Source organism: Chiloscyllium punctatum, chromosome 10 (genome assembly GCF_047496795.1).
Source record: "Chiloscyllium punctatum isolate Juve2018m chromosome 10, sChiPun1.3, whole genome shotgun sequence".
NCBI classification, from domain to species: domain Eukaryota; kingdom Metazoa; phylum Chordata; class Chondrichthyes; order Orectolobiformes; family Hemiscylliidae; genus Chiloscyllium; species Chiloscyllium punctatum.
Window position 1 is genome coordinate 82,339,527 of NC_092748.1, and position 19,151 is coordinate 82,358,677.

Below are 19,151 nucleotides of genomic sequence, written 5' to 3' on the forward strand. Positions count from 1 at the left end.
CAATCCCTTGCACAGAAAACTTTTATAGGCAAAGCCAGCAGGGGAGCTGATCTTCATTAAGTTGGAGATGAGTCATGCATACTTGCAATTGCAATTAGACGAGGATTACCAGAAGTGTACTCCAATTTTAACACCGTAAGGGTTTGTACAAATGTACAAGACTGCCATTTGTGGTGTTGTCGACCTGTGCCATTTTTCAGATGATGGGGAATGTTTTACAAGGTGTACCCCAGGTCGCCAGTTATCTGGATGACAAGCTAGTAACAGGGAAGACTACTAAAGTGCACTTAGAAAGCTTGGATATACTCCTTAGATGTTTCTCCAATGCGTATGCTTTAGAAAGGAAAAACATGTGTTCCAGGCATCCAAAGTGACCTATTGGGGTTGCACATTCGTCAAGACCAGGTTACACATTTGAAGATCAAATGACTGCAATCAAAAGTGCCCCGACTCCCACATCTGTACCAGAACTTGAGGGGGAAATGGGAAGGTGAAACGTCATTAAGAAATGTCAATGCCAGACTTGATGCTCAGCGCATACAGCACAGGAGCAGACCATTCAGTCCAATCAGTCCATGCCAACCATAATCCTAAACTAAACCAGTCCACCTGCCTGCCCTTGACCAATATCCATCCAAACGTTTCTTATTCATGTCAGTTTAAATGTCTTTTAAACGTTGTAACTGCATGCATCCACCACTTCCTCTGGAAGTTTGTTCTACACATGAATCACTGAGTTTAAAATTAAAAAAATGTTCCTTGTCTTTTTTAAAATCTTTCTCCTCTCACCTTTAAAAATATGTGTCCTAATCTTGAAATCCCTGACCCTATGAAAAAGACACGTGCCATTCGAGCTTATCTATACCACTCATTATTTTATAAATCTCTATAAGGGCACTTTTCAACCTACTAGTGAAAAGGTGAACCAGACTCTTTTTGACTCAAACCCTCCAATCCCAACAACGTACTGGTAAATCTCTTCTGAACCTCCTCCATATTAATAATATCCTTCCCATAACCGGGAGTAATAAACTGAATACAGCACTCCAGAAGAGGCCTCACCAATATCCTGTACGATCTCAACATCATGTCCCAACTCCTATACTCAAAGGTCTAAACAGCAAAGACAACCATGCTAAATGCCACCTTAATCACCCTATCTATATAGGATGCAAATTTTAAAGAGCGACCGTTTACTTCAAGGGATGAAATTTGGTGCTGAAACCATGGAAATAGTCCTGTATGGATCAGAAGAATGGTCAACACTATGTCCGGTCCTGTGACTTACAAAGTTCAAGCAGATGAGACAGATCTGAAAATTACGTGAACCACCTGAAAGCTGCAGACAGGGCAGGAGAAAAACATCCGGCCTCTCCGAACAGCTGGAAGGAATGTCAGCCTGTGGGTTCTCCCCTTCATCTAGCATAGAAGATACCTTAAAGGCTGAGATGGACACAGCGGATGTCACAGCCTTTAATGTCTTTTCTACTTGAAGTAAAGGATGAATTTCTTCAGAGATACTCTGGGCACAAGAGGCGGGCTATAGTCTAGTACACCGACTGTACACCGATCATACTCCGAGATGAGTTGGAGGAACCGTACCTGGTGCAAAAAACGCCCCAGGTAAAGCTACATGGTGAAAAAAACTGTCCTTTGTTCCTAGAATTAAAGGAGAAACAATTAGAGTGATTGTGTTTTTTTTTAAATGGTCAGCAGGTGGATCTCCATAGAATGAGTTCCCCGATTGGGCCTGTCAATCTGGTCCAATCAGGGAGCCCCAGCTGACTGATTATAAACAGCAGTGTCAAGAGTTTCTGCTAACTTGGAGAACTGGTTTTGAGGAAGCTGGACCAGTGTTAAGTCCAGTGCACGTGTAAATGAAGGATGACTTGATGGGATACCGGCCACTCTGGAGTCATTCATATGAAATATTATTAATCACTAGCATTTAGAAAGTAGATAAAAAGGAAAAATATTTTTGAATTTGTTTCTGCAAGGTACAATCACTGACTTTTATGGAATCATGGTGAATATTGCACCATTTTTGCAAAATCAACTTTAAAGACCATTGTCCATGTGAGAGACTTTCTAGTAGTGAAGAGACCAATTTTCAGTTTAATGCAGAAAATGGGATATCTGATTTGAACAGCTATTTGTTAACAACATATTTTAGCCCTCTTCCCAAAATTGCATGGGGAGGAGTGAAAAGGGGCTATACCTTAGCTTTAATGTCTTTACGAATTGTTGCAGAGGACAAGGAATGCTTTGCCAACTGTTCAGCATCCAGGGCACTGGGGATTGCCTCTCCACCTATCCTGCTGGGACAGAATGTTGAACAAACAACCAATATTTATTTCTTTAAACTGGTTGAATATCTAAGGAAGGATAACTTATGCCAGCAGATTATCCAAGTAATGTTCATGCATCATAATTTCAAACCAGCATTGTGCATCTTGGTTTGCAACACATGCTTTGTACAACCCATAGAGAAAGAAATTTTAACCCCAACATCCGTTCCGTTCCCTGTGATAGTTCATGAGATCTGGAAATCCAAGCCATGCATATCACAATTTTGATCCACTAAAGTAGCAACTCCTGGTATGAGAGTTAGTGAAGGTCATTGTCACCATAAAAAGAAAGGGAAAGTTGAAGAAAAATTGGAGGAGTTCCTCTGAAATAGGAACAGAAGAATCATTATAAATAATTTCATTGCTTTTTGTTACAAAATTACGTTTTGTGTATTGGTACATTATTATTTCTGCTTGCTTTATCTCTTCTGAAAATTAAAGAAAATCCCTCTAGTTTTGAAGGAATATTCTGCAGCTTTGCATTTAGCTGCAAATTTAGCCCCCTGTATTTTCTGCATATTTTAATATTTTGTGTTATGCTTTTGTAGTTGTCATCCTTTTACATTATTGTCTGTTTTAAAGTGGCCAGCAGACTTTGTTTTTTGTTTGGCATTATTGTTCTTGGTATGCTTGTGATCACTCGAATACCAAGCTGTTATATGTTATGATATTATGGGCATGTTTACATTTCACCTCTGATCTGTACTTAATGTTTGTCTTGCACTGTATCGTAAAAAAGACTTTTTCTTTTACAGTTGTTTGTCGGCCTTGGTTTTCCATATGAAGGACCAGCTCCTCTAGAAGCCATTGCTAATGGTTGTGCTTTCTTGAATCCACGGTTTAATCCCCCAAAAAGTAGCAAGAACACAGAGTTTTTCAAAGGCAAGCCAACACTTCGAGAGGTGAGCATTTAGAGCCATAGAATTATACACAATGGAAACAGACAGTGAGTCCAACTTGTCCATGCCGACCAGATATCCTAAACTAATCTAGTCTGATTTGCCAGCATTTGGCCCATATCCCTGTAAACCCTTCTGAGTTATGTACCTAGGCAGATGTCTTTTAAATGTTGTAATTGTACCCACCTCCACTACTACTTCTGTCAGCTTGTTCTGTACACACACCAAAGTTGCCCCTCTGGTCCCTTTTTTGTTAAACCTTTCCCCTCTCACTTTTTGGACTTCCCTACCCTGAGAAAAAGATCTTTAGCAATTGACCCTCTTCTTTCCCCTCGTGTTTTTATAAATTTCTATAAGTTCATCTCTCAGCTTCCAGGGCTCCAAGGAAAAAGCCCCAGCCTATTCAGCCTTTCCCTATAGGTCAAATCCTGCAACCCCAGCAACGTCCTTTTTTAAACCTTTTTCTGAACTGTTTCACATTTCACAATATCTCTCTAATAGTAAGGAGACCAGAACTCCTTAGAATCCATCATTAAGGATGAGGTTTCTAAATTCTTGGAAGAGTAGGGTTGGATTAGGACAAGTCAACATGGATTTAGTAAGAGGAGGTCGTGCCTGACAAACCTGTTGGAGTTCTTTTTGAAGAGGTGACAAGTAGGTTAGACCAGGGAAACCCAGTGGATGTGGTCTACCTAGACTTCCAAAAGGCCTTTGATAAGGTGCCACACGGGAGGCTGCTGAGCAAGGTGAGGGCCCATGGTGTTCGAGGTGAGCTACTGGTATGGATTGAGGATTGGCTGTATGACAGAAGGCAGAGAGTTGGGATAAAAGGTATGGCAGCCGGTGACGAGCAGTGTCCCGCAGGGTTCAGTGTTGGGGCCGCAGCTGTTCACATTATATATTAATGATCTGGATGAAGGGACTGGGTGCATTCTAGCGAAGTTTGCCGATGATACAAAGTTAGGTGGACAGGCAGGTAGTACTGAGGAAGTGGGGAGGCTGCAGAAGGATCTAGACAGTTTGGAAGAGTGGTCCTTCAATGTGAGGTCTTGCACTTTGGGAAAAAAGAATACAAGCATGGACTACTTTCTAAACGGTGAGAAAATTCGTAAAGCCAAAAAGTACAGAGGGATCTGGGAGTGCTAGTTGAGGATTCTCTAAAGGTAAACCTGCAGGTTGAGTCCGTGATTAAGAAAGCGAATGCAATGTTGTCAATTATCTCATGAGGGTTGGAATATAAAAGCACCGTTGTGCTACTGAGACTTTATAAAGCTCTGGTTAGGCCCCATTTGGAGTACTGTGTCCAGTTTTGGTCCCCACACCTCAAGAAGGACATACTGGCACTGGAGCGTGTCCAGCGGAGATTCACACGGATGATCCCTGGAATGGAAGGTCTAATATATGAGGAACGGCTGAGGATCCTGGGATTATATTCATTGGAGTTTAGAAGATTAAGGGGGGATCTAATAGAAACTTACAAGATAATACATGGCTTGGAGAGGGTGGACACTAGGAAATTGTTTCCGTTAGGCGAGGAGACTAGGACCCTTGGACACAGCCTTAGAATTAGAGGGGGTAAATTCAGAACAGAAATGCGGAGACATTTCTTCAGCCAGTGGTGGGCCTGTGGAATTCATTGCCGCGAAGTACAGTGGAGGCTGGGACACTAAATGTCTTCAAGGCAGAAATTGATAAATTCTTGATGTCACAAGGAATTAAGGGCTACGGGGAGAATGCGGGTAAGTGGAGTTGAAATGCTGATCAGCCATGATTTGAATGGCGGAGTGGACTCGATGGGCCGAATGGCCTTACTTCCACTCCTATGTCTTATGGTCTTATGGTCTAACTGAGTGCAGTATTCTAAAAGTGGTCGAACCAATTTCTTGTACAGCTGCAACATGATTATCCTAACTCCTGTACTCAATGCCTTGACCAACAGAGGCAAGGGTGCAAAATGCTACATTCACCCTGCCTACCTGTGACTTCACTTACAAGAAACTGCACCTGCACCCCCAGGTCTCTCTGGACAGCATTGCACCCCAGGGCCCTACCATTTGTGGGCAGCACGTTGGCACAATGGTTAGCATTGCTGTCTCGCAGCGCCAGAGACCCGGGTTAAATTCCCACCTCAGGTGACTGACTGTGTGGAGTTTGCACGTTCTCCCCGTGTCTGCGTGGGTTTCCTCCCGGTGTTCCGGTTTCCTCCCACTGTCCACAGATGTGCAGGTCAGATGAATTGGCCATGTTAAATTGCCCGTAGTGTTAGGTAAGGGGTAAATGTAGGGGTATGGGTGGGTTACGCTTTGGCGGGTCGGTGTGGACTTGTTGGGCCGAAGGGCCTGTTTCCACACTGTAATGTAATGTAATCTAATTTAATCTAATCTTAACTGAGTAAGTCCTGCCTTGGTTTGTCTTAGCAAAATGCAACACCTCACCTTTTTATCTAAATTAAACTCCATTAACCTGCCTGATCATGGTCCCATTGTACTCTGAGTAACGTCTTTACTGTCCAATGCATCATCAATTTTGGTGTCATCTGCAAGCTTACTAACTGTACCTCCTACATTCGTAACCAAATTATATAAATGACAGAAAACCAGAGGACTCAGTAGCAATCCTTGCAGCACGCCACTGGTTGCAGGCCTCCAGTCTGAAAAACAGCCCTCCACCACCACCCTCTTGTCTTCTTTCAAGCTAATTTTGCATCCAATTGGCCAGCTCCCCCTGAATTCCATGTGCTCTAACCTTGCTAATCAGTCTTGCATGTGGAACTTAATAAACTGCTCTGCCTTCATCAATCTTCTTTACCACTTCTTCGAAAAACTGAATCAGGTTAGTAAGACATGATTTCCCTAGCTCAAATCAATATTCACTATCTCTAATCAATCCTTGCCTTTCCAAATCATGTAAATCCTGTTACACCGCTTCTCTTCCAACAGTTTTATCACCACTGATGTTAGGCTTGAACACTTTCTAGAGATTAAATAAGCTTTTTGGTTAGAAAACTTGAATTTTGTTAGTGCAGTTGTGTATGCCCTGTTGAAAGAAAGTTTTCTTGTCTATTCTGTCTTTATAGTAAAGATAATTTATTTGCTTAAATCAACTGGAATCCAAAACTTAAATTAACGTCCGATACAAGCTTCGTCCAGAAGCTCACTGAAGATGTTATCTAGTATGGTGACGAAGTGTTTGGAAATGAACCTTCCAGCTCAGCGAGCAAACCTACATTCATTAGATATTGACTGCCTAGTAAATTGAAATTGATTATTTTGTCTGTATTTTGCAATCTTATGATTTAATTTTTAGAGATTTTAAAATGAATATTACAACCTTGTGTATTTTTTCTATCCAGTATTTCTTCCCTTCTGTACCTGATTTTGACTTTGAATTTGCTATTCTAAATTAATTTATATATTCAGACTTCTCCTGTTAATTTCAGAATGCTTCAGTCTGCTGTGTTAAGGAGATAGTATCTTGCCCTGTTCCGGAGGGTAACTTGGGAGAGAATAGGGCCCCTCAAAGATCAGCAAAGCAGCTTGTGTGTGGAACAGCAGGAGATGGAGGAGATACTAAATGAGTATTTTGCATCAGGGTTTACTGTGAGGAAGAAGGTGAAAGATAAAGAATATGGGGAAATCGGTGGTGACATCCAGAAAAATGTCCATTTTGCAGAGGAAGTAGTGCTGGAAGTCTTGAGTGCATAAGATTGGATAAAACCCCAGGACCTGATCAGGTGTACCCTAGAACTCTGGGTAGCTAGGGAAGTAATTGCTGGGCCCCTTGCTGAGATGTTTGTATCATCGATCGTCGCACATATGGTGCCGGAAGACTGGAGGTTGGCTGACATGGTGTCACTGTTTAAGAAAGGTGGTAAAGAAAAGCCAGGGAACTATAAACCAGTGAGCTTGACATTGGTTGTGGGCAAATTGTTGGAGAGAATCCTGAGGGACTGGATGGACATATGTTTGGAAAGGCAAGGACTGATTAGGGATAGTCAACATGGCTTTGTGTGTGGGAAATCATTGAGTTTGTTGAAGAGGTAATAGTGAGCATTGAGGTCAGAACGGTGGACGCGATCTATATGGACTCCAATGAGGCATTCAACAAGGTTCCTCATTGGAGACTGATTAGCAAGATTAGATCACATGAAGTACAGGGCGAACTAGTCATTTGGATGCAGAACTGGCTTGAAAATAGACAGGGTGGTGGAGGAGGGTTGCTGTTCAGACTGGAGGCCTATGACCAGCCAATGGTGCCACATGGATTGGTGCTGGATCCACTGCTTTTCTTCATGTATATAAATGATTTGGATGTGAAGATAGGAGGCATAGTTAGTAAGTTTGTAGATGACACTGAAATTGGAGGTGCAGTGGACAACAATGAAGGTTACCTCCAATTACAATGGGGAGAAAGTGAGGACTGCAGATGCTGGAGATCAGAGCTGAAAATGTGTCGCTGGAAAAGCGCAGCAGATCAGGCAGCATCCAAGGAACAGGAGAATCGATGTTTCGGGCATAAGCCCTTCTTCGGGCTTATGCCCGAAACATCGATTCTCCTGTTCCTTGGATGCTGCCTGACCTGCGCTTTTCCAGCAACATGTTTTCAGCTCAGATTACAATGGGATCTTGTTCAGACGGGCAGAAGAGTGGCAGATGCCGTTTAATTTAGATAAATGCAAGGTGTTTCATTTTAGGAAAGCAAATCTCAGCAGGATTGATCACTTAATGGTAAGGTCCTAAGGAGTATTGCTGAACAAAGTGACCTTTTGAGTGCAGGTTCATAGCTCCTTGAAAGTGATGTCGAAGGTAGATGGGTTAGTGAAGAAAGCGTTTGGTATGCTTTCCTTTATTGGTCAGAGTATTGAGTATAGGAGTTGGGAGGTCATGTTGCAACTGTACAGGACATTGGTTAGGTCACGGTTGGAATATTGCGTGCAATTCTGGTCGTCTTCCTATCGGAAAGATGTTGTGAAACTTGAAAGGGTTCAGAAAAGATTTACAAGGGCATTGCCAGGGTTGGAGGATTGGAGCTATAAGGAAAGGCTGAATGGGCTAGGGCTGTTTTCCCTGGAGCATCAGAGGCTGAGGGGTGACCTTTTAGAGGTTTAGCAAATCATGAGGGGCATGGATAGACAAGATCTTTTCCCTGGGGTGAGGGAGTCCAGAACTGCGGGCATAGGTTTAGGGTGAAAGGGGAAGGATCTAAAAGAGACCTAAGGGGCAACCTTTTCACACGGTGGTGTGTGCATGGAATGAGCTGTCAGAGGATGTGGTGGAGTCGAGTACAATTACAAATTCACAAGACATCTGGATGGGTATATGAACAGGAGGGGTTTAGAGGGATATGGGCCAAGTACTAGCAAATGGAAGTAGATTAATTTAGGATATCTGTCGACATGGACGGGTTGAGCCAAAGGGTCTGTTTTTGTGCTGTACATCTCTGCAACTAACAAAATAATGACTATTACTACTAAACAGCAACTGTTCCAAAATAGTAACTTCCCATAAACCAACTTGGCAAAAGCAAATTCAGTAAAGCACCGTCTCACATGTGATTCTGGCAACAGGGACAGGAATTTTTTTTGAAGAGGGGTTTCCAGTGCAAGATCTAATTAATTTTCTCACCATATTTACCAAATCTGCCTCATTGATCACCGACACCACCCCATGGCAGTTATCAAGTCCAATTCTAGCTCATACTACCATGAGCTGTTCTTGAGGACCTCACCATTCAGCTGGTATCCCAAGATTTGCAAGCATCGCTTGTGCCTGTGCAATACTTCAACATCCATTGTGCATCCAGACAAACGCTGTCAGTCCAGAGCTGCCATGCACAGTTGCTGATGTTTCATCTAGACGGAACAGATGAAGTGGTAGTCGTCCTGCTTTTATGGGTAGGGGTCTGGGTATCCTTTTTGAGTGAATTGGAGATGTGCCTTGAGGTTTCTTAGAGGCTTGCACATAATGGATGCCAATGTCCATAGTCTTGGGGTGCATCAGGCACCCATTGGGCATTCCCTGATAGGCTGGTGCCTAGTGTCCTACCAGAGCAAGCTGAATTCACCAATTACCTGTTCTAGGATCTATGTTGAATTTCCTTGACATTGAGGTTATTTGACAAGATACAACGCTGAATATTAATGAGGCAAGTTGGACGGTTAAGTGTTTATTGACACTTCACCACTACCTAGCAAGAAATTCACTACACTTCCTGTCAAAAGCAGAAAAGTTGGAACAAGTTGATCCCAATTTTAAGACACATCTTACTGGACTACTTGTCTGATGCTGCCACATATCTCATACTCAGATTAGTCAGACACCTAAGATTCTGCCTATTCTTTACCTATTCACTTTGTCGTGATCATTCAGGATCCAGTATACTTCAGTCAAACCCCTCACTCTTCTACACTCCAGTGGAAACATGTCCATCCTGTCTAACTTATCCTCCAACTTACTCATTTTGAGTATCAATTCAATAAACCTCTGAGCTACTTTCTGTATGGTGTGTGCCACATTTTATTTGTTAAGGCTCTTATGAATCATCCTGTGCTTTTACTAGATAAAAGGTTCTATGTATTAAAATTGTTGTGCTCGTTTTTATTATAATTTGTATCCTGTTTCAACTCTTGTGCTAACAAGCCCAATGTGTTCTTGCAGTTGACCTCACAGCATCCATATGCAGAAGTGTTTATTGGAAAACCTCATGTCTGGACTGTTAACATTGATGACCCAGTAGAAGTGGAGCATGCAGTGAAGGCTATACTTAATCAGAAGGTAAAATTATCTCTAAGATCGGTCTCAGATCTAAGGCTTGTTTTGTTTTTGGTTTTGAGCAAGTTGAAACAGAATTAGAAATCAGTTAATTCATTTTGTACGAGAAACAGTAAATTTGAACTGAGTTTCTAGGAATGTTAATTCAGGTAGAGACAGCAGAATATTTAGGGAAGGACAGTACAGTGTGATCAATAAAGACAATTAAGTATTTCAATTATTTGGAACAATTACCTGAACTTACAGGCTCTGATATTTCAATGGCCTAATAGCTATTGGAGCTACACAAACTAGAACTGCACCAAAGACCATGTGGAATCCGGATGCAGTGGACTCCATGGGAATTGCCTGGGAAAGTGAATATTCTCATGTGCAGTTCCCATGTCTGGAATCAATCCAAAATAATCCATTAAGGTCTGAGGCATGCATTTTAACATAACTAATAGTTACCCAGGAGAAGCTAAAGAATTGAAAATTTAGTGTAATTCCTTGATAGCTGCTGAACTGGCTGTGTCCCCCATCCCTCCAAACTTGCCACGTGCCCCATCTCCATCCTTTATTAACTATCATTACCCTCTACCCGCAATGAACATAAGTCAGTTCTTCTATAATGCAGTGGTTGCATTCTTCTGCGACCCTGTGTTGTAAAAGAAATTGCCCTTTTGGAAACAGCGCTTAAAGTATTGGTGCTGCAATCGCGTTACAGCCAACGCACATTTTAAATGTTCACGCTGAAGAAGCAGCATCTCCATTTCAATCGTGTTACAGCGAATTCAGGTTGACAAAAGGTGTGTTATAATAGAATGACTTGTATACCCACAATCCAATTGCAACCTCTCCCTCCAATGGCCTCAACCTCTGGGACCCAATCGATATCTCGTACACCCATTAAACTTTAAACCCTTCCTACTATCCCATCTTCTCCTGGCAAGATACTATATGGTACCATACGGTCCTGATAACATCCTACCAGATTGTTACTCCCATCTGCCTGATGTCACCCCTCCCTCCCAGGAATCATGACCTTCTATGAGCACTCCCATCTCTCATCTGGCACTCTACCCATCTAACCAATGCTGTCCTTACCCCTCAGCTTACATAGAGGTAGGGGCACTACCACTGTGCCATGGAGTCAGGAGGCCTGGGTTGAAGTCCCATCTGCTCCAGAGGTATGTAGTAACATCTCTCAACACGTAGATTTGACAATATCTGCATACTTTCTCATAGGACATATTGAAGTATCTGGTTGTGCTGCTAGATACTTAAAGCAGTGAGCATGGCACTCTGCTGCAAAGTGGAATGTTGTTTGATTCTCTTCCTGCCAACAGCCCCACCAAAATATCTTGCAAGAAGATAAACTGTTTGATTTCAGATACACTCTGCATTTCTGAAGCGAATTGTGGGGTCAGAATTACTGGTGAGAAATATGGAGCTCACTTTTAATGGAATAAGCTAGAAGTGGAGTATCAGTTTCACTGGCACTCCTCTGGATATTGTTGGTCAGTAGAGTTATGCAAGTAACTTTATACTCTATTTTTAAAATTTAATTGTTCTTGAGCAAAAGTTCCTGAACTGTTTTGATTGCTTTCTTCACTATCACTTGTAATCCTCAGAAGAGCAGAGAGTTCTCCCAATATTTTAGTCAACATCGAGGAAAAACTGATCAAATTGTCATTCACCTCATTTGATAGATTTTACTGCACTAGTTTCCCACATGAAATAATTATACTTCAAAAATAACTCGCTGGATATGAAGCCCATCCTGAGGATGTAATGTCATTTATATACTGTATATTTCTTCTTAGTAAATAGTTATATCGCTTCAAGATTAACAGTCACCAAATAGTGAAATGAAGACTGAAAGAAACTGCTTGATTGCACCTTGTTCCTCCTTGATTTGTAAATGAACCAATGCAATTATTTTCAGAGGTAGAGACAGAAAAAAATCAACCAGGGTTTATGTGATTGTTCCTCAGTGATTCACTGCCACAGAATGCATACATATGAACACTGGCTGAGGATAGTAGAGGAATCTGTTGTATTCTTTCAAAAGGTCTATAAACCATCTGGGCTTTCTATGGTAACTTAGAACAGGAAGATATCTATGGGGTTATATTGCAAGATGAATTAAAGGGACTAGATTTTATGACTGGGCAATCATGTTTGATTGCTTTTAACTTCATCATAGGGCTCAATGTGGATAATAGACTTTTGATACTACAGAACTTCAGTGTTGCTGAAAAATACAGATTTTTGTCAATGCTTTTCATTTTGCGCTTCTCAGGACAATTTTTCCAAGGATACCATAAAGGGGAAAAGTAATATTTGCACTGCATGAGAGGATGATTTGGTTGGCAAATGAATTCCGATCGGTAGAGATTTTGCAATAGAGAATACACCAGTTAATAATGACCAGTTTATTGACCAGCTCTGTTTAAATTTAAACCAGGCAGGTAAGCTTTGGTTAAGGTGTCAGACTGAGAAATTAACCAACAAGTGGCTACCAGTTATCTTGTTGAGTTGAAACTGTTGCAGTGTGTAGGTGCCCTTTCTGAAGAGAACAGCAGGGCCTAATGTATTAATGTCTAAACTTTCCAGAACACGTATGTCATACTACAAACATGACTGACAACCCTAAAATGACTGTGTATGTAATTCTTGCATTCAGAATTATCCACCAAATGTTGCCCACTTGCAGAATCACGTCTAATGTCAGACACTTTGTTGGAAAGACAGACTGGTTGAGTACAGTGAATACCTTGCTGTTTGAGTACAGTCAAAATGATGTTTGTTTGATATGATCTGTCAGTCTTCGGAGCATGAAGGCTACATACCTGCCGTTGCACTGGGAACATCTTGTGGATGCAGGATTGGTTGGTTAACAAAAGCTGAGCTGGGAGTAGGGATAAAGAAATCATTTTCAGGTTGGCAAACCCAAATCAGAGTTCCACAATGATCAGGATCGAACCCTTAACCATTTGCAAGCTTCAGTAAAATTTGCAACAGAGATCTGATTGTGCTTGATGCTGCCAGTACTCATCAGGACCTTTTTTACTTTTTTTTAATAGATTGAGCCATATTTGCCCTATGAATTCAACTGTGAAGGAATGTTGCAGAGAGTCAGTGCTTTTATTGAAAATCAGGTAATTTATTTTATTGTATAATCTAGAAATGTTGATTTGAGAAATCTCCTGGAAAATTACTGTTTAATCAGATGAGTCACTGTTTGTGTTTTGAAGATAGAATTGCTGGCTGATTTTTTTTGTAATTAAATGAAGAGTAGTTGAGATAATTACAGTATTTAAATGCTGTTCAGAAGGATTCATTCTTTTTCATTGAACTCAGAAGACTATTATTTCAAATGAATGTTGTATAAATTTGAAATATTGAATATTCAAATTTCAATTGCATTAGCAGATTTTGCTTACAACTGTTCCCTCTGTTTCTTTTCCTTGCTGTCTTTACTTAATAAATAGAATTAAATCTATTTGTTTAATTTGTTCACCCATCTGATTAAAGTTTGTATTTTGCACCATGTAACTTTGGTTTCAGAAAAGCCAGGTTAAATTTTTCTTGTGATATGTTAGTGTTATGTAAACGTCATTATAGTAGGTACTCAAGACAGTAGCCATGTGAAAAACAGAAGAGTTACTATTTCAAATATAAACTCTTCCAAGCGTGTACTGAAGTGTTAACTCTTCTGTTTGCTGAAGCCTATGCTGCTGAGAATTTCCAGCATCTGCAGTATTTGCTCTTTGTTTAATGTTAGAAAGTATGATCGATAAAGCTTATTTTGTACAAGGAATACGATATAATACTTGATTCCAGAGTTGAGAGGGTTGGCTGATGATGAGAGATTGAATACTCTGGGGCTATACTCATTGGAATTCAGAAGAATGAAGAGGGGGGGATCTTATGGAAATGTATAAAATTATGAAATGAATAGATAAGGTAGAAGCAAGAAGGTTGTTTCCATAGGCGGCTGAAACTAGAATTAGGAGGCATAGCCTCGAAATGAGGAGCAGATTTATGACTGAGTTGAAGAGAAACTTTTTCACCCAAAGGATTATGAATCTGTGGGATTTCCTGCCCAGTGAAGCAGTTGAGGCTACCTTGTTGAAAGGCAAAGATAGATTTTTGAACAGTAAAGGAATTAAGGGTTATGGTGAGTGGGTAGGCAAGTGAAGCTGAGTCTACGAAAAGATCAGCCATGATCACCTGAAGTTGCAGAGCAGGCTCAATGGGTCAGATGGTCTACTTCTGTTTATATTTCTTATTATGTATATTCATATTACTTGCTCGCTCAGTAGAAGTTGAGCATGGATTTTTAAAAAATATTTGTTTTTAATTCTTTCAAGGGATGTTAGCATTGCTGGCAAGGACAACAATGGTTGTTATTCCTAATTGCCATTGAGAAAGTGGTGGTAAGCCACGACCTTGAACTACTGCAGTCCATCTGGTGTAGGTATGCCTATAATACTTTTGAAAAAAAAAGTCCAGGGTTTTGAACCAGCATCATTAAAGTGATAGTAATTTATTTCCAAGCCAGGTAGGTCTATGGCTTTGAGTGGAACTTCTGTTGATGTTTCGTGTGTTTGATGCTACTATGTTGTCGAAGTTACAAGTTTGCATGTTGCTTTTGAAGGAGCAGGATTGTTCAAGTGCATCTCATGTAGTCTGCAATGCAGCTACTGCATGGTGAAAGGAATGAATGTTGAAAGTGCGGAGAGGGGTGCTACTCAAGTGGGCAGCTTTGCTAGGTATCATGTTGAGCTTCTTGAAGGTAGTTAGAGCCAATTAGAGTCTCAGATGTACAGCACGGAAACAGACCCTTCGGCCCAACTTGTTCATTATGACCAGATATCTCAACACAAAATCTAATCCCACCTGCCAGCACCCGGTCCATATCCCTCCAAACCCTATTCATATACCCATCCAGATGCCTTTTTAAATGTTGCAATTGTACTAGCCTCAACCACTTCCTCTGACAGATCATTCCATACACGTACCACCCTGTGTGAAAAAGTTGCCCGTTAGGTCTCATTTATATCTTCCCCACCCCCCCACCCCCCACCCCCCTTGCCCCTCACCCTAAACCTATGACCTCTAGTTCTGGACTCCCCAACCAAGGGAAAAGACTTTGTTTATCTATGCTACTCATGATTTTATAAACCTCTATAAGGTCACCCCCTCAACCTCCGCCATTCCAAGGAAAATAGCCCCAGCCTATTCAGCCTCTCCCTATAGCTCAAATCCTCCAACCCTGGCAACATCCTTGTACATCTTTTCTGAACCCTTTCAAGTTTCACAACATCTATTCGATAGGAAGAAGACCAGAATTGCACGCAATATTCTAACCAACATCCTGTACAGCTGCAACATGACCTCCCAACTCCTGTACTCAATATTCTGACCAATAAAGGAAAGCATTCTGGATTAGTGGTGCTGGAAAAGCACAGCAGTTTAGGCAGCATTCGAGGAGTAGTAAAATCGACGTTTCGGGAAATGTTGTCGATTTTACTACTCCTTGAATGCTACCTGAACTGCTGTGCTTTTCCAGCACCACTAATCCAGAATCTGGTTTCCAGCATCTGCAGCCATTGTTTTTACCTAATAAAGGAAAGCATATCAAACGCCGCCTTCACTATTCAATCTACCTGCGACTCCACTTTCAAGGAGCTGTGAACCTGCACTCCAAGGTCTCTTTGTTCAGCAGCACTCCCTAGGACCTTACCATTAAGTGTAGAAGTCCTGCTAAGATTTGCTTTCCCAAAATGCCGTACCTTGCATTTATCTAAATTAAACTCCGTCTGTCACTCCTCAGCCTATTGGCCCATCTGATCAAGATCCCATTGTAATCTGAGATAACCTTCCTTGCTGTCCACTACACCTCCAATGTTGGTGTCATCTGCAAACTTTCTAACTAAACCTCTTTTATGCTCACATCCAATTCATTTACATAAATGATGAAAAGCACTGGACCCAGTTCCAATCCTCATGGCACTCCACTGGTCACAGGCCTCCAGTCTGAAAAAACAACTCTGCACCACCACCCTCTGTCTTCTACCGTTGATCCAGTTCTGTGTTCAAATGGTTAGTTCTCACTGTATTCCATGAGATCTAACCTTGCTCACCAGTCTTCCCATGGGGAACCTTGTCAAACTCCTTACTGGCATTCATACAGATCACATCCACCGCTCTGCCCTCATCAATCCTCTTCAGTACTTTTTCAGAAATCTAAATCAAATTTGTGAGACATGATTTCTCCCACACACAGCCATGTTGACTATACCTAACCAGTCCTTGCCTTTCCAAATACGTGTACATCCTATCCCTCAGGATTCCCTCCAACAACTTGCCCACCACCAACATCAGGCTCACTAGTCTAAATTTCTCTGCTTGTCCTTACCACTCTTCTAAAACAGTGGCACCACATTAGCCAACCTCCGATCTTCCGGCACCTCACCTGTGACTATCAATGATACAAATATCTCAACGAGAGGCCCAGCAATCACGTCCCTAGCTTCCCACAGAGTTCTTGGGTACACCTGATCAGGTCCTCAGAATTTATCCACTTTTGTGTTTCAAGACAACCAGCACTTCCTCCTCTTTAATATGGACATTTTTCAAGATGTCATCGTCTATTTCCGTGCATTCTATATCTTACATGTCCTTTTCCACAGTAAACACTGATGCACAGTACTAGTTTAGTATCTCACCCACCTTTTGCAGCTCCACACAAAGGCTGCCTTGTTGATCTTTGAGGGGCCCTATTCTCTCCCTAGTTACCCTTTTGTCCTTAATGTATTTGTAAAGCTACAATGAGGCCAGGAGCTGAGTGGCCTCGACAGAACCCAGTTGAGCATTGGAGCATGATTTTCTGTCACTTTGATCTTGTTTGTAGTTAAATGCTTGTTGTATAAGGGGTGAAACATAACTGGGTTAATAAATGTGGAGAAAGGGAGGAGTGCAGATGCTGGAGATGAGAGTCGAAAAGTGTGGTGCTGGAAAAGCACAGCACGTCAGGCAGCATCCGAGCAGCAGGAAAGTCGACGTTTTGAGCATGAGCGCTTCATCAGGAATGAAGGGGGTTTCTCAAGGAGGCTGAGAGATAAATGGAGGCAGTAGAGCTGGGGATGAAGTTAGCTGGGAATGCAATAGGTAGATGAAGGTGGAGGATGATGGTGATAGGTCAGAGAAGAGGGTGAAGGTAGGCAAATGGGATGTAAACCAACATGGGTATCAATCCATAAAAGGGCCTCCACTCAATAGGTTCAGAAAAATGTGGAGTAGGTAGAGAGGAATAGTAAGTTTTACGCAACTTAAAACAGTTATCAGGTTCACTGAAAAGGATCCTGACAATTTGAGTGGTGAAAATTGGGATGCGGGAGGAGAGAATCACAGCATTTGGGAAGAAGTGTATAATGAAAGATGGAAGTAGCAGATTTAGGGTGGGGAACACAATCGTGTAATTTGGTGCATTGGGGAGGGAGAAAGAACAGGAGAATTGAATAAGGGATGCTGGAAGGCAAATGTAGGGTAAAGGGATCTGAATGTGAGTAAAATCACAACAGGAATTTCGAAGGAGATTGTTGAAGGACTGATTCATAAAAGATTGAAGAGGGGAATCGGAAGGAAAGGCAAGACAATCTAGAATAATGGGATGGATGTATAGTGTGGGGTTGGGGGTGAAGTGGGCCTGATGCTGTTAGATGGTGAAAGTTGACTTGCAAAGGAAGGCCTCGCAGAATGCACACTACAAATGGGAGGGGCCCTGAGATTTGTTTGCACATGTTCACTCCATGATTCATTTAACTCTGAGAAGAAGGGTACTTAAGGCTCATTAACAATGGTGATGGGATATAGTTATTCCACATGCTGCTTTGCAGGAATATTCACAGGCTCATGTATCTGAAAGACAAGGATTAGGGATAAAACCATTAGTTCGGCTCTGGATTCCATGATTATAGGACTGTATCTTGGGGGATCGTGAAGGGTGCCAAGAGTCTGTGAGCCAATTACCACATACCTAGAAAACACTGTAAACATCAAGACTACAAAGACTTTGCACACAGCAGAATGAGAAGTGGAAAACCAATGGTGGTATTTGGATGATACATCTCGCTGTGCACAGGAGGTTTCAGGGCAGGCTTCCAGTCAAAACGTGAGCAGTCTGAAAAGGGCCCAAAAGATAGCTTGACTATGTCAGGCTCTTGAATGGAAAACAAACATCTTATTCTTGATATTTTTGCGCAGGTCAGTGTTTATTTCCATGCCAGATGTATGTAATTTAACCCAGCAATTATACTAGTTTGTGTATATGTAATTGCTGAGATTGAGGAGGAGGGATATCCACTGCCAGCAGAACCAGAAATATGTCACTGAAGAGGACTGCAGCGGTAGACAAATGTGCAGAACCTGAAGAGGTGTACCAGGATCATTAAAGCTGAAGATATGACCGCTACCTGCAGATGGGTGGAAGCCAATGCCAGCGATGTCTTAAGACTAGGCATGGTGACACTCAGCTTGTGGTGCTGAAGATTGCAACGGCATTGAACATCCCAGCCACTGGCTCTTTTCAAGGAGCAAGTAAGAACATATGTGATATCTCCCAATTAATAACCTATGTACATTCATGAGTTTACTTATAGCTTTTACAGGAACGAAATACAGTTTTAGTTTACTAAATATCCAGAGAATGAAGGAACCAAAGTCTTTAGATTGTTAGCCATCGCTGGATTTCCCTCAATATAAGTGGTTATCAACTGTGTGCATGTGCACTCAGAACTTCATGGCATCATCCAACCAGGTTCCTGATTTCGAAGGTACTTCACTCCCTAATGACCAGTTAACTTGTGACCATAGGCAACAATTCCTGCAGATGTATGCGTGCTATTTATGTACATGTCATGACATGTATGGCTGCACAATTCACCAATTCCTCAAATTTTCTCCACAGATATCCAGGACTGGCTCATCGGTGATCAGTGATAGCCACAGTGGGCATGGTTAATTAACCCCCATGCACAGTCCTCTAGCTCATGCCAAATAGTGCTTCAGTGCAGCATATACATCCATTAAGGCAGTCTTGGAAGAGTCAGTTGGTTTTCTGGTCCAATTGTGAGGAACATTCT

General features: G+C 41.7%; 1 protein-coding gene across 7 annotated transcripts in view; it reads left to right on the top strand.

Moving 5' to 3' along the window:
• mgat5 (alpha-1,6-mannosylglycoprotein 6-beta-N-acetylglucosaminyltransferase) overlaps window positions 1-19,151 on the top strand; it is a 168,733-nt gene that overhangs the window by 135,957 nt on the left and 13,625 nt on the right. For all 7 annotated transcript variants that reach the window (XM_072579655.1, XM_072579653.1, XM_072579658.1 and 4 more), the window contains 3 exons: window positions 3,104-3,250; window positions 9,904-10,020; window positions 13,086-13,160. In XM_072579655.1, coding sequence (XP_072435756.1) covers window positions 3,104-3,250; window positions 9,904-10,020; window positions 13,086-13,160 — 339 coding nt within the window. The remainder of the gene's footprint in view (window positions 1-3,103; window positions 3,251-9,903; window positions 10,021-13,085; window positions 13,161-19,151) is intronic.